This window comes from Scleropages formosus, chromosome 25 (genome assembly GCF_900964775.1).
Source record: "Scleropages formosus chromosome 25, fSclFor1.1, whole genome shotgun sequence".
Lineage (NCBI taxonomy): Eukaryota > Metazoa > Chordata > Actinopteri > Osteoglossiformes > Osteoglossidae > Scleropages > Scleropages formosus.
This window is the reverse complement of record NC_041830.1, coordinates 2,806,550-2,823,485: the sequence shown is the minus strand read 5'-3', so window position 1 is coordinate 2,823,485 and position 16,936 is coordinate 2,806,550. Positions and strand designations below refer to the sequence as shown.

Here is a 16,936-nt window from a genome sequence, read left to right as displayed (position 1 = left end):
GTCTGTGTGGGTTTCCTCCTGCAGTCCAAAGACATGTTGGACTGGTGACTCTAGTCACCCATAGTGTGCAAGTGATAAAGAGTGTGTTTTGATATGTATGGATAAACAACTCAATGTAAGTCACCTTTGTTGAATAAAGTGTGGGCTGATAAAACTGCACAGTGTTCATTGGAAGTCACTTTGCAGAAAAGTGTCTGCTAAATGAAGAACAATAATTGCAATAAAAGCTTCATAATATATATGTCCTTCCATTTATTCATGGAATAGGCTTTGTAAAAGCTTCATTCATTAATAAGTGTTTGCGCAATTTAGTGTCAATAGTACTGAGCCTATCTCAGAAGCACAGGATGTGAGACAGGATACACCCTGGATGGAGCATCAGTCCATCATAACATAATGTTTGATATTTTTATTAATTTTAAGCTATAAAAATTGAAAACTCAGTTAAAATTAGAAAATACAATAACTACCATCTCCTCAACCTCCACTAAAACCCTGATTCCCGACCAATTCAACACATAATCATGTTTTCCACTTTCTACACTATGCATAAAAGGTTCATGATACGGAGGTCCCTTGATTTAGTTACAAGGGATTAAGGTTCTGAAAAAATCTTGGATACAGTTGTAGTGAATGAAAAATACTTTGCAAGACTTTGCATATTAAGATTTTTATTAACTTGGGCCTGCATTGGAACTAAAACAAATTCAACATGACTATAAATAGAAATGCCTTTTTTCTACACAAATCCCTATTCATTGCCAACTACTGTCCTGTTCATCCCATAGACATGCAACATTGCTCATCCTGTTAATGCTTTTGTATTCTTTGCATTCTTTTATGCATCTCTGTAATTCTTCTAAGGTCTTCTGAACTTTCTTTTCATTGGAAAATGGTTCACATGAACAGATCTTTCTAAGGAAGAGCAGACTATTAGTCAGTAACCAAACTTTGTGTGCTGCCCCCTTTTTCAGGGCAGGGTACCTCCAACACACACCTTCAGTTTCAGCTCACCGTCTTGAACACTCGACTCTACCCAGCTTTTTAAGAAGTTATTAGCCTAGAGGTTCAAATAGATTTTCCATCCTGAACTGTGAACATTTAAATTATGTACAGACACCCCTCTACTTACGTAAATTGGGATTTAAATCAAAAAAAGCACTTTTATTTTACGCAAAACATCTGAAATATGTTAAGCGCAAGTCGGCGTAGCCAGACAAGGCAGGAAGCTGTATCTTCCCAGTTCTCGTGTGTTTTGAGCAATGAACATATCTCCTCTCCTTAGGCTAGTGCTTTTTTCCCTATATTTCTACACACTTCATTATTCATAATGCCTGGTGGTAAACGTGCACTTGAAGAAAAACAAGAACCATCTTACAAGCGTACAGCAATCGATTTGGAGATGAAACTGAAAATAATAAGGAAGTATGAAGGTGGACAAAGATTACTGTCCATAGCACGGGAACCAGGTTTAGCCATATCGACTGTGAATACGATAGTGAAGGATGCTGCACATATAAAGGAGCATGTGAAAGGAAAAGTTAGCATGAAAACAAGAATAATAACGAAGGAACGTCAAGGTGCAATGACTAAGATGGAAAAATTATTGATATTATGTTGAATGGTGGGGGAGGAGAAGGAATCCGACAATATCTAAATTTTGATTTATGTAAAGGGCTGAAGAACAGTCTGTTTGCACAAGTCAAGGGGTGTCTGTATTTGGTATTGACAAGAAGTACTTAAATTAGGTGTTATTAGATTAAGCAGATTGTGTTTGTATATTATTGAGACTTGGTTGAAGACAACACCACACTTTATGAGGGGCAGCTGATAGCATAATGGTATAAGCACTTCTGTCTTTAAATCTGAAGGTTTCTGGTTTGCATGTACTCATGTACTGTTATAGTACAGGTTGTCCCCAATTTAAAATGGGGTTATGTTGCACGAAATCCATCGAAAGTCGAAAACATCATAAGTCAAAAATGCATTTGATACAATTAGATTTATTTATCAGACACTTTTCTCCAAAGTGACTTCCAATGAACTCTATGTAGTGCTACCAGCGCACACACCTTATTCACCAAGGTGACTTACACTGCTAGATACACTACTTACAATGGGTCACTCATCCATACATCAGTGGAACACACTCTGTCATCACTCACACACTATGGGTGAACCTGAACACCATGTCTGTGGACTGTGGGAGGAAACCAGAGCACCCGGAGGAGACCCACGCAGACACAGAGAACATGCAAACTCCACACAGACTGAGCAGGGATCGAACTCATGTCCTCTCACACCACCCAGACACTGTGAGACAGCAGTGCTACTTGCTGTGTCACCGTGCTGCCCCCTGATACGTAACCTAATACATAACATAATAAATTAATATACCTAACCTATCAAACATCATAGCCTAGCATACGTGCAATGGCCATTACGGGCTTGCCGCCTTCATGCTGGGCAATTAAGTTGAGTTTCTCCTCAAGAGTAATTCCCCTCCTCTTCTTCTTCCCACCAGTAGCAGGAAACACAGATGGGCGTTTCTGTGACATAATGGATGCACAAAACACAACTGAGATACAGGGGGGTATCTGTATAGCACCCGCGTGGCAGACTGGGAGATCCAGATCGCTGCTGCTGCCCAGCATCGAGACAGAGTATGGCACCGGATATAGTACAGTTTCTATTGAATGTCTATCACCAGCTCACCAGAGGTCGAAGAATCCTAAGTCAAACCATCGTAAGTTGAGGAGCATTTGTACTCTCGAGGAGCATACTTACCATGAATTGCTCCAGTGAAAATTACCCAGCTGCATTAATGGGTAAATAACTGTACGTAGCTTAAAAGTGTACCTTGCTTTGGAGAAAAACATCAGCTACATGAATTAATGTAAATGGGTAATTAATTCAGAATTCCGAAAGGTTTTTGACCTTTGACATTTTTCTTGCAAATGTGCTTTATTTTAAACCTTAAATTTAATCACCAGTTTCATTATTTTTTATATTAAAACTAAATTTGTACTCTGCACGAAATTAACACTGAACTCGAAATACAATTTTCAAAGTCTGAATCTTGCACATGGGCTGCCAAACAGAAGCAAGGCTTTGTCTGAAAAATAAAGACTGCCATGTGAAAGGTGCACAAATGTGAAACTCAGCTGGCACCAGTTAGAGCTCTGTGGAAGGAAACTGGACCATACATATAAATGTTTTGATTGCATTTTAAACATATCTTCAGTTCTTCAAGGTATACTCAGAGGATTTTTTTTTTGGCAATAAAATGCTGAGAAAGTGCTTTGAAAAAATTTACGCATTTATTTTGCTTTCAAGACAACACTTCAGTGGAGGAACAAAAACAAATCCTTGCATGTCCTCACAAGACCAGAAACACGGCAGAGTTCTGCAGCAAACTGCTTCTGGGCAAATTAGGAACCTCTTACCATCCAACGCAATGACAACAATCCTAATTTGATCCATAATACTAACAAAGATGTGCAAAACATGCTACTACGACCATCATAACTTTTCATCCTCACATAACAAAGGTGACTCATTTTAAAGAATCACCTATTAGGTGAATTGCTTTTATGAAGAGGTCGAAATAGCAATATAGCTTAATGGGGGAAAAATGTTACGTAAAATAATCATTTAAAACACCAAAATAAAATGTATTTTTCATGCATGAAAATAACACCAACATATTTTATATTTGCAACAAAATCTTCTGACCTTGTCTTTTAAAGCTTATTTTCATTCATTATCAACAACCACAGTCCAGCTGTTCAATGTTTTTTATATTTTAAACATGAACAGCAGCTGAAGGAACAACTTTGTGGCTTTCCTCTGTTGTGAGAAATTTTATACTAACAGTGGAAGAAAGTGGTCAAGTCTCTTTTAAAACATTGTCATCTTCTTTATGTTATGTTTTTAAGAAATCTGTTGTTTTAACCTCTTCTCTGACATCTTGTGTTTTAAACTGTATGGTTCTCATTTTGAAGAAGTGCTTCACAGGTGAGTGTTCTGTTTTCTATCTATTTTTGAATTGAAACCACATTTCTGCTGACAGACTAACTTTTGCAGTGTGGAGCACACCGTTTTATCAGGCTTTTAATAGTCCTTTTAAGAACTTTAAACTGTTTTTGGAGACAGTATTACAGCAGCCATGTAATTAGTGTTTGTAAACTAAACAACAGCACTGCAAAAACACTCATGAGGAAACACACAAAAGCATAGAAAGTCTCAACCTGTTCTTAAAGACAAAAAAAAGTTTAAACATTAAACCAAGCTACTCTTATACCAGCTTGTGGATAACCTGAAAGCAACACAGCGACTGCACTGTCCATAATATGACTTTTTCTTTAAACAGCACTGTTTGAAATGACAATACGGACACAACTGACTTTCTTTTATTCATTTTTTAATTGCCTTTACTTTTTATGATGGTTTCCCTTATTTAAGTGTTTTGTACAAGAAAGCAATGCATTGCACTGGGACCATCTGTTCCTATTATAGCCCTGCCACTGGCTAAAATAACAGCATAGGTGACCGGGGTTCTCATATCAATACTTTGTCCACTTGTTGTGGAAGTAAAATGACTGCGTAACAGGCAAAAACTGACGTAGTAATGGATAAAAAATCCAAAGGAAGAAAAAAAGATATTTTCATAAGCTGATTTTCATTGTATGGGATCCCATTATATGAAGCTAAGGTTTTAGGACCTGGTGTCAGTGCAGAGACTGCATGTGACAAACAAGATAAGACGCAACATTTCACACAGAACCTTAAACAATGGGACCTGAGCCTTTTGTTTTACTACACACCTGAAAAGCACCCATCTTTCAAAATACTGTGACCATTGAAGACTAATTAACAAACTTGTCTACAGCTCTGGTAAACACAGCTAGCAATGTCCACTGTTGTAATGTGACTCCAAACATTAACCAGGTGGTGAAAGAATCTCCAAGCACAATTACCTTCAAACCCAATAGCACAGTTACCTTTATTTTTCCACTTTAAGAGCTGAGAAATATCACAGCGAAGACTAGCCAGCTTTGCTGGGATCCATCTCAGAATTAAACATTAAGGGTCATGGCAAAACAGATATGGAAAAGAATTGCAATGTTACTCTCCCTTCTCTTGTGCTGATACACCAAAGCAAAAGAAATTACCTTTACGGCATCATGCGATGCTGAAATACAATTTTTGCTTGAGAGCAATGTATTATTGCTAACATGCCTAGTCTTAGTGTAAAGCAGGGATTCTCAATGCTGGTTCAAAGTGTGCAAGTTTGTTTTTATTCAAGCTGAAATTTTTATTCTCATGAATTCGGTAAATAAATCACTTGATTCAAAAGACATTAAAATGATCGATTTAAACTGCTGAGAATATTTAGAGAGCACTGCTGAGAAAGATAAACTGTCATAGGAAACATACTCGAAAATTGTTGCAGGTGTGTCTGTGTCATTAGTGCAAAATCAAAAACGGATTAATTCACTACTGAACCTCAGACTATGGATTGATTGGCCAATATTTATGAAAGTGAGCAAAACAGAAGAAAACCTGTGCATTTATTCATTATAACCCCCATTTAATACAGAATCAAGATACTTTTTCAAGTAACAGGGCCATAAAATGGATCTCTTCACTTACAGGGTTACTCTAGGAGTAATACAAATTATAGTGAATCCACAACACTATTAAGCTGATGAACTGTTCAGTTAAGGCTCATTAATTAAAGGGTTGCTTCTAGCTCCTCTGGATTTATTTATTTTGCTCTCAATAACATCAAAATATGTTCTGAAACAGAAAACTGTTAAAAACTCAATTTGTTCATAAACCCAAAGTCACTTTTACTACTAAGTCACAATAAAAGCCTTATAAAATATTCCTTATTTTATGCATTAGCTATATTCTGCAGAAATTTCAGAAAAAACTATAATAAATTAAAAATGTGCAGTGTCTTCATTATCTGCATTAACTTTAAAAAGCATTATAAATAAAACCAATATAGACTTAATGAAAGTTTTAAAAAAGCCTCCTAATCAATGCCAATGGGTGACTGATTCATCCCTTAAGTATGTACAATGTTTGTCAGCTTCTGGCCACTTTTATTTTTCTTTATTATCTACACAATCAAAAAACTAAAAACCCAGGCATCTCAATATAAAATGTAAAATGTAAAGCTCTTGAATAAAACAGGAACATAAATAAAAATACTCTGACTTTGGATAATTTGCGCTTGGTAAAAGTAACCTTAAAACGGCTGAAAATAAAAGTATTTTGTTTCTAGAAAGTCCAATCAAGTGAAATGTTCCTCATCTTGATATTTATCACCAAAACTCAGGAACACCAGACACCAGCTGTACACAATGTGGAAGTGTGTAGAATGAAGGAGATGAAGAGGAGACGAAAAAAAGGCTTAACTACAAACATGCATAACTTGACGGGGATACGTTCTGAGAAATGCATCGTTAGGTGATTTTGTCATTGTGCGAACATCATGAAGTGTACTTACACAAACCTAGATGGTACAGTCTCGGTCATAGAGTGTACTTATACAAACCTAGATGGTATAGCCTCGATGCAGTCAAGAGATGCGGTAAACACAAGATTTATGATGCTGCTGCCGGCATAACAACATGCTGTTTTACAGTAAACTTTATGAGTCTGCAAATATAAAAAGTACAGTATATTAAATACTGTACTAAACCAGTAACTTGGGTGTTTATTATCATTGTCAAGTATTTTTCACTGTACATAATTGTATGTGCTATACTTTTATATGGCTGGCAGCACAGTAGGTTTGTTTTCAGCAGCACCACCTTGAATACGTGAGTAACGACAACGTTGCTAGTCAATAAGAATTTTTCAGCTGCATTATAATCTTACGGGACTACCGTCGTATATGCGGTCAGTTGTTAAGTGGCACATGACTGTATTTGACTTTGGGGAGAAGGTGAATGAAGTTCACAGGAACAGTTTGGAATTATATTTTGTGTTTTATTTCACAAGATTTGTTACCACCAGAGGGGGGGGCGCAGCAGGTTTGGCCGGAGCCTGCTCTGTGGAGGGCCTAGGGTTCGAGTTCTACTTGGGGTGCCCTGGGGCAGACTGGCATACCGCCCGGGGTGTATCCCCTTCCCCTCCACCCTTGCGCCTTGTGCTGCCGGGTTAGGCTCCGGTTTGCTGTGACCCCGCTCGGGACAAGTGGTTGTAGACATTGCGTGTGTGTTACCATCGTAAGGTTTTCAGTGGTCAAGTTTTTGTTTCCACAAGTGGCACTTTTGTTGGGGAAATCAAACTCCCCAAATCCACCCTTTGCCAATTTATGCTTGGTTACTCCCCGGATTGGAAATAAAGATGCTTCTCGACTTACAATGGTCCAACTTATGATTTTTCGACTTTACGATGGTGTGCTAGCAATAAAATTGTAAAAACTGTACTTTGAATTTTGAATGTTGATTTTTTCTTAGGCAAGTGATATGCGGAGCAATACTCTCTCGTGATGCTGGGCAGCGGCAGTGATCCATATCTCCCAGTCTGCCACGCGGTCACTAGTGTATACAACCGATACTCTACAGTGTTCTGTGTTTCCAGCATTTTTTTTGGATACCCCCCCCATATCTGCATTGTTTTTTTCTGCATCCATCATGTTTACGAAACGACCATCTGTGTCTCCTGCTAATGGCGAGAAGGCAAGTACTCTTGAGGAGAAACTCTTTTTAGTGCATTCATATTTATAGTATTTATTATTATATTGTAATATCTTCTGTTTTTGACTGTGTTTCTTGTTTAGTAATTACTGTGTTGTCTTGTGCTGTTTTGCACATATGCCCTTTATGTAGTCCTGTGTAAGTAACTTTGTGTTGTTTTATGTAGCACCATGGTCCTGGAGGAATGTTGTTTTGTTTCACTGTATACTGTACCAGCTGTATATGGTTGAAATGACAAAAAAGCCACCTTGACTTTGATGAAGACGGCAAACCCGTAATGGCCATCACACATGAACTTAAGACTTTCGCAGTCGACGATCTCAACCATCTTAAAGGATGAGAAGCGATGATGTTTGGTAGGTTAGGTGTATTAAATGCATTTTCAACTTACAGTTTTTCAACTTACAATGGGTTTATCGGAATATAACCCGATCATAAGTCGGGGACCATCTGTAGGCCAGTGTGTAACGTGCCCCCATACTCTATTCTTCCTGAGAGCACGATACTGCCAACTAAGGGCTGGCTATGGAAATGCAAGTTGCATTTACTCCACAAATGACATGAGAAAAAAACTGAAGTAAATAAATAATGTGGAAAAAATGTTTGCGTCTTCAAAATTTTGTAACTTGAGAAGCCAGGCTAAAAAGAAACCTACTGAAGTGGAAAGACCAAATATAAACTAGATAAATCTGCCATGTGGGATGTTCCTTGGTGTGAGAGAAAATTCATCCTGAGGCTCCTTGGAGCCTTCACACTCCAATGCTATGCTTTCCTCCTGTCTCTGTGCCCCTCATGTAAAATGTCCCCAAAAGACAAAACACACCACAGCCTCAAAGGAGGATGCGGTGGCAGCAGACAGCAGAGACATTACGCCACCAAAAAAGGAAAGAGCAAGAGAGAGAAAGCAAAAAAAAGGACAGAGAAAAGGAAAAAGTTAAGGGAGACAGGTAAGGTGCGGCGTCTGTGGAAGTTCACAGGCTATCACAGCAGTCCTTTTTCCTACTACAAACTATCGCTGTTAGTGTGAAATACGGAGAGATAGACAGGGGTTCGAACTGGGAGGGTTAGCGAGGGGCTAAAACACACAGGCCAGGGCATACCAACCTTTTTAGACAGCGGTAACCCAACCTATCGTCCCAAACACAATCTAGGGAGACAGAATTTTGTGAGCAAAAAAAGTTTTTAAAAAGAAAAAAGTAAGATGGACCTAAAAATGGAGTACAAAAAGCTGTAAAAGATGTAATCCTCAGTTTTAGGACAGGACAGTAGTTGCTTGGAGGGGCTGATACATTAACTAATCCAAATATTAATCCAAATGTTAAAAGATCCTGTTGAAAAATGTCAGAAGGACCCATGATGCTGGCTTTCTCTGACAATGCAATTCCACCAAAAAACAAAATATATACCTGTTAAGTAATTAACAAGTACTTAAAGGAAAAAAAACTCAAAAAAAAACCAACTTGTTGACATCAGACGTCTCCAAAATGAAGTGCTGAAAAAATATCCGCAAAAAAAAAAAACAGCCCATGACCAGATCTTAAATATCCATTTTCAGCAAACATTGGCCATTATATCCACCTTCAAATCTCTTAGTCCAGGTGCTGCAGTCTTCAGGTGTGATTAAACAAGCTCCGACTAAACTCCTCTCCCTCCTCCATTCACACAAATAATTTCCGCTCAGGTGTTTCCCCACAATCCAAAGGCTGGAAGTGTAGATAGAACATGATGTGAACCACATCTAGGTCCATTACAGTAATCCCTGGTATCAGGTGCTGTTCCTCAGTATTTTACAAATCCAAAGGGATAATGTGTCTTCAATACATATGAGCAGGTGTACATTTCCAGCATACACCAACCCTCTCCTCCTTGGCATCAGGGACTGCTTACCAAGCAGAAAGTTGAGATGAGCCAAAGTGTTTGGGTTTTTTATATAAATAGATCAATATTTTAAGTTGATGCACGTTTCAAAATATAATTTATCCATCACTCTGTGTACATCCAAGAGATAAATAGGTAATCCACGAGAAAAGTGCACGGGTCCAGTAACATCCATGGTGAAGCTGACAATCAATCCATGCTATGTCGTTTTCTTCAGCCCCACTACAAAAAACGTCATACTTCCATAGAATGTACTTTGTAAGTTCCGACCCAGTCCTCCATCACCTTGCAGCAAGAGCTGTCCTCAATCAGCGCTTTGCCACTTCCATTAATTTTGCTCTTTCGAAAAAACAAGAAAGCAAAACAAAGCAGAAACAAACCAAAAATGAGTGTAAAATTAACAAAAAAACATTTTGCTCACTTGTGTTTTCCTGTCTTTTTCCTCGGCCATTTCAATTAAACGGCAGGAGACAGCAGAAAGGTAGTCGAGCCCTGTCACCAAACAAATAATCCCAGAGAAAGACCCACCGTAACATGGCTCGCCAAAGACTGAGTATCCTTGAGCGTGGCCAGTGTAAATCCAACAAAGGAATATATATCCTGGGAATATTATCCACAAGAGTCCAGACCTTGATGAAGCAGTTTGGTCATAAGCAACCAGGCCACACTGACACAGGTGCAAGACCATAAACCCACTTTGGTTTATTGAATTTCTAATAATTGCACATTAAAAGACTTAAGTATGCAATTTGCTTAATTTCTTTGTTTCGTAAAGGAAATGGAAAAGTGATTAATCCACCGCATGTGGTTCTTTACTCCGGCTCAGGCGATCCTGGGTACTGCCACTGGAAGCTGCCTCCTGCATCCACACATCCCCGGACACTTAACGGTTTCCACAACTCGCCCTGGATCCTCCACAGACGTAACATCCAAAGCAGGATAAATCTCACACAGGGAATCACCAGCAACAATACACCATGCACAATTCTTCAGAAACACGCAAACACACACTTCAGATCCACCTCTCTCTCACACTGGCACATACATATATACACATACAAGTGTGCAGATACACGTGGGTGCCCATGTATTTTATATGTCTTAACAGGTATATCCATTAGCTGAAATATACATCTCAAATATGCTTCACGTGGATGCAGGTGATCCTGCCATTTTCTTTTTTTTTTTTTTAAACTTTAGAACCAACCTACAAGTGAAATAACATATGGGGAAAAGGGGATGTGAAAGACATCAAGACAACCCAGTGCATCAGGGAATGCATGGGAACTTACCCATCTAGCCTGCGTTCATAGCGTGCCTCTCTGCTGTGGAGGGATGTGGGGGGTCCATACACCGCCCCCCCAGCGGCCCTCGCGAACCCAGACACGTCTCGTCCGCGAGAGCCTATGGACAAGCTGTCGTCAAGACCACGGGCAGCGCTGGGGATGGTGCCCGGCTCGTTGTAGTCAGTGCGCAGGTCCCGGTCCCCCATCTTGTTGATAGAATTGTGGGCCTTTTGGGCGCTCTTAATGTCCACAAAATCCACAAAGGCAGCCACGCCCCCCTCAGAGCCCCGCTTAGGGAGCACCTTGACACTCTCCACTCTTCCATACCTGCAAAAGGGGAGACAGAAGGGGCATGAAGGACAGGGGGAAAAAGAAGAAAGACACTGTCAGCCTCAAGAAGAGTCACCATCTCAACCAGTTCCCAGAATGCAGCACAGCACAAACCAAAAAGGCTTTGACATATTCTTCATCTTAACATAACTTACACTGCAACCCTCAGAATAAACAGAGTTCTGTTAAATACAGGTTCGACAACCAACGACCACAGTTAACGGCACTAGAGATAACTTTCGGACACTGAGCCAACTTGAGCGTGTTGTCAAGAACAACGTGCTTCTTATAAACTCAATATGAAACTTTAAATCGTTATGTGGCTGGAAAAACATGAATAAGACCTTCTTATGATCAACATTTTACCAGTGCTGTGGAGTCGGAAGCAATTACCGGGTTACTTGAGTCAGAGCTGGTAAAAATGTGCTGACTCCGACTAAATGTACCATATATGCCGGTGTATAAGTCGACCCCCGAAAATTAGAAGGGTAATATAGGTTTAGGCCTATATTTGCCAGATAAGTCAACCCCCAAAATAATGTGCAACTTTTGGGCAGTGCTGTGGAAGCGGAAGCAATTACTGGGTTACCGGAGTCGGTAAAAATGTACAGACTCTGACTAAATGTACCATATATGCCGGTGTATAAGTCGCCCTGGCATATAAGTCGACCCCCAAAAATTATTAGGGTAATATAGGTTTAGGCCTATATTTGCCAGATAAGTCAACCCCCAAAATAATGTGCAACTTTTGGGCAGTGCTGTAGAGTCGGAGTCGCAGTCATGGAGTCGGAAGCAATTACTGGGTTACTGGAGTGAGTAAAAATGTACAGACTCCAACTAAATGTACCGCATATGCTGGTATGTAAGTTGATCCGGTGTATAAGTCAACCCCCAAAAATTAGAGATGTAATTTAAGTTTAATCCTACATTTGCCGGCTAAGTCGACCCCCAAAGTAATGTCCAACTGTTGGGCAGTGCTGTACAGTCAAAGTTGGAAGCAATTAATGTGTTACTTGAGTCAGAAAAAATGTGCCGACTCTTTATAGGTTTAGGCCTATATTCGCCGGATAAGTCAACCGCCAAATTAACGTGCAACCTTTGGGCAGTTCTGTGGAGTCGGAGTCGTGGAGTCAGAGTTGGTAGCAATTATTGGGTTACTGGAGTTGGAGTCGAAGGTTTTGTGTACCGACTCCACAACCCTGCATTTTACCATTTAAATGTCTCACAGATTTAATACATTTTTGAATGACAATTTCCGACTAGCTTTCATGAACTTACAAGAAGATGTACACGTTAGTAAGTTATAGTATGCGTTTATTTTAGTTGCGATATCACAAAAATGATATGCGTTCACAAAAAAAAAAACCATCACTCCATTGCATCAAATTATCAACAGTCTCAGTTGTATAATAACTGTTACGCAACGCAAAACTCCCGTTGCTCTCCCGGCAGCACGTGCCCCACTGCAAGCACAATATGGCAGTTTAAATTAATCATTCAGGCAGCTCCAAAGATGCTTCATTCACATGCACAGATCAGGAATATAAATCCTCAGTGTCTCCTACTATGTCTGCTGGCTACAAAAAAAAAAAAAAAAGAAAAATATATTTTTTTTTTAAAAAAAAAAAAAAAAAAAAAAAAAAAAAAAATCAAACCTCGGTGCTTCCAAGACAAAGAACCACCATGGATGATGGAATCTACATTTTTACCCTAGTGGTTATAGCTAACAAACTGGTCTCTGTAACTCACTAATATGCAACAGTTCTACAGCACAGACTTCCAGCAACAAAAACCATCAGAGAAAAGCCAGGACATGGGTTTAAACACCAAACAAAAGGGTGCTGCTACTGTATCCCAACTTAATAGCCATGCAAAGACTTTTTTTTTTTTTTATTTAAAGCATCAGCTATGCAACATATTGTAATTATAGAACCAAACACCTAAAAAGTTTATACACCTGGAGGAAGAGACAACAAACATTTTCTATTTTAATTTACAGTTTAAGGAAATGTATCCACTAACGAAGCAGATTAGAAAAGAACCTTCCTCTCCAGGCTCAAGCCAAAGGTGCCTAATGGAAGCAGATGAACCGTACCAATATGAACCTCCTAAACATGATAAACTGCTTCAGTGAGTAAGGGGTAAAAATCTATTTCTCACAGAAACAGCCCGGAAGAAACGAGAGTTTGCTGCAGTGAGAAGCAGCTTTCTCAAAGAATGTGTTGAGCAAAAAAGACCTTGTCACATCTCACTTGAAATTACAGACAAAGCCAAAGATGTAAAAAGTTTTTTTTTTTTTTTAATTTCACAAGTAGGTACATTGAAAATGTCTTCAATAATAATGTTATATGTTTTATGAATATTCATATTTACCATGACTATATAAAACAATCTCAAAACACACTGGCAACTTCTCTAGTACACTTTTCCTTCCAGAGTGTGACATGAATTTAATGGCACTGCTACATTTCAGTCATTTAGCTGATGCTTTTTTCCAAAGCAACTTACAGTGTTAGGCTACCCACAGTTATACACCATTTTTACTAGACCAATTCATGGTGAATACATCGTTCACTGGTAGGAGGTGGGACTGGAACCTGCAACCTAGAAGTCCAAGCAGCAGCTCTAACCACTACACTGTGGGCTGCCCCTGCCACTTTGGACAGTCAGTCATGTAAATATTCCTCATGAAAGGGTGTAACCGAAGACCACATTGCACTATGACCGCTCATCTTCGTGCTTCTCATCATTCTGTCATCCCGTGTCACTAAGCAACAGTAACCAGGCAACTGCAGACAGAACGCCAACACGAAGTCCAAGCAGCTGGAAATGCGTGCACGTGCGCAGCCTTAGCGCCTTAAATGCCTCCCGTGTTACGTTAGTAGCGTCACTCAAGGGTTCAACTGATGGCTAAACACGCGCAGAGGGCTCTGAGGCACCGCAGCTGCACTTGGAAGCACGCGAACATAACGTTAACACAACACACGTCTCCCTGCGCGGGTGTTAAGTGTTCAGTGCGCACGCCGCTCCCGCAATAACACACATGCCGTGGTCCATGATGGCATGGAATACAGAAGCGCGACCTCCGTGCTCAATGCAATGCGCTCGCACACGTACCTGCGTTTGAGCGCTGCAGTCAGCGGGGGGCGAAAAGGCGACCGTGAGTGTCAAGAGCGCGCTCCGGCTCCCACACTGACCGCGCGCCCGGCGCCATTTTACAGGACTCGCTCACTCGCACCCAGTGAGTCTTTTCCCCCCCAATTCACGCTCGCTCCCGAGGCCGGCTCGTGGGCTGGGGTACAGCACCCATCAGCGAGGAACGCATGGGCGGTCACGTGGCCATCGGGCGGCAGTACCCGGAGCCGGTGGGCACCTCAGCCATGCCATGGGGTCTAGAAGCGGTCAGGCCGGCGTGACCAGCAGCAGTCGGACACGAGACCGAGGCTAAAACTACATACATCCCATACATTCCCGCGCAAAAAACGGTGGAGACCCCAAGCCTGCACAACGTGACTGAAAATCCATTTATGGTGCTTAACAAAGGCGATCGCGGCACCTGCAAGGGCACGCGCTTTACAGTGCACAACTTGTTCCAAGGGGCAGTCGATCGTTTTCCGTCTGTCTTCTGGCCGTGTCATAATGCAGATCCATTGACTTGATCAGCACCCTTCACATACGGAGCGCCGGTGTCTGTGTGGCGTCACGTGGCACTACTGCCGAATCAGCGGACAAACTCAGCGAAGGGCTCTTTTCTCCGCCGCGAAGAACGGAGCGCCCGGCGATAAAATATTTGCATATTTGCCTTAATCAACCAATAAAAAAGCAGCAAACGACGGTGCGCTCCGCGAACTGAACCGAGGAGCACGTTTAAGTCGCCCTCTACTAACTTCCCGATCGAGCTAGCGTTCCCAGTTCGCCATTAAAAACCAGGAGTTTGACAGCAAATAACGTTCAAGTAACGTTGGCGGTATTAAATAAACAATTCTGGAATAGGCAGAGGGCAGGACTACAAGCGAGTGATTGACCACTGTGTGTCCATGCATGCGCGCGCGGCCAGCAGCCACTTCCCCTAGTATGACAAACTGTGCTCCGCACATGATGGCAGCAATCTTGTTGAAATCGTTGTCCCTTCTGCGCCTGGCCAGGGGTTCGAGTCCTGAGCGGAAAAGTCGGTGTGTTTCTATCCGTACGCAGTGCAACTGGTTATAACTACTCACTTTGGTTTGGGGGTTCCAACTCGCCAGTGTCTGTTTGTGTGTGTGTGTGTGTGTGTGTGTAAGTGGGGGGGGGGGGGTAGAGATGACGATGATGACGGCCGGCGCATGACAGCACGCAGACGGCGGAACGGTTACAGATCACTCTGCAGTTTGATTTAACGGAGCGCTCCGATCGCTCTGCAGGAGAAGGATTTTAAACACACTTCAGAGCGCGCGCGCCTGGAGCCCGTGAGGTGGTAACCATAGCACCGCGGCTTCTGTTGCCCATCGTGCCCATCACCCGGACTTGTGCATCTAACACACTCCGACAACACACCCTTGCACACACCTCGGCCATGCCACGCGCTTGCTGGCCCAATGGCACTAGTGGCGGCACGCTTTGTGTGCGAGTCGTTCGCGTGCTGACCAGCCATCTTTCTTTGTAGCTGTCACGCTCGCGCCCGGCAAACTTTGTAGCCCGGTAACCCATGGACACTGGAGACGTGTGAAGCGCGAGAGCAACTTAACGCTCGACATCAAAAAGCACAAAATGCGCAGTTTCTCACAAAACTGTGCGGGATCTTCGCGCGCGATCGAAACGCGCGCACTGCGTCCATGTGAGCGTGTAAAACGGAGAGAGTGCGCGCTTCATGCCGCCGCATCGTCTCCGGAACGGCATCCCGGTCCCGACACCTCGGTCGCCAGGGATCGTTCGTTACTATCGCTCATTGCAGCCACTGACTAGCCGGTTACCGCCGCGCTAACTAGCAGCGCGTGCACGAGCCGAGAACAGCTAAAAGAGCCTGCGTTAAGAGCTCCCCCCAGTAATAAACAACGCAAACACACTCAGGGCTTCGAGCACATCCACGTTAGCAGCACTTTCACTTCCAGACACACACTCCTCGCGGACAGCCGAGCAGCTCGCTCCCGTCCGAAGAGGCGCCAAGAACCCGCAACGCCAACGGCGCGCTCGCGCTAGCTGCTAGCCGTTAGCTCGCTGCCCGGCTAATGAAGCGTCGACTCACCGTTTGAAATGCTCGATAATTTTCTCCTCTCGCACATTTTCAGGTAAATTCCCCACCCATAGGTGTCTGGTTTCCCGGACCATAGTGCGCGTTCGTGTCCCGCGCTCATACAGATGCCTGTTTAGTATCACGTTTTATTCCTCGCCGGCTCGATGTTGGCGTTATAACCCGAGCGCCGACAGATGTGTGTATAGATCATCGACGGCTTGCTGCGACCCGATCCCACCATTAGTTCTCGCGCTGCGCGCGTGTGTGAGTGAGGGACGGGGAGAGAGAGAGAGAGAGAGAGAGAGAGAGAGAGCGAGAGAGAGAGATTCTCCGCTTGCAAGGAGCGCGCTCTGTGTCTACGGGGATGCGCTCTGCTTCGGCTCCCGTGACCAGGCGCGCCCCCGACAGATGAGCTCCTCGAGTTTCTTCTCTCAGGAGGCAGCAGCTGTGGTCATTCGTAGACTCCAGCAAGAAGACGCGTGATCTCTTCCTACAGCGTATTATTATTATTATTA

The 16,936-nt window shown here is 42.3% G+C and overlaps 1 protein-coding gene across 1 annotated transcript in view; it reads right to left on the bottom strand.

Moving 5' to 3' along the window:
- The window catches only part of spen (spen family transcriptional repressor), a 51,215-nt gene extending 34,531 nt beyond the window's left edge, over window positions 1-16,684 (bottom strand). The window contains 2 exon segments of the mRNA XM_029249021.1: window positions 10,889-11,209; window positions 16,434-16,684. Coding sequence (XP_029104854.1) covers window positions 10,889-11,209; window positions 16,434-16,516 — 404 coding nt within the window. The 5' untranslated portion in view covers window positions 16,517-16,684.
- Between the last annotated feature and the right edge of the window lie 252 nt (window positions 16,685-16,936).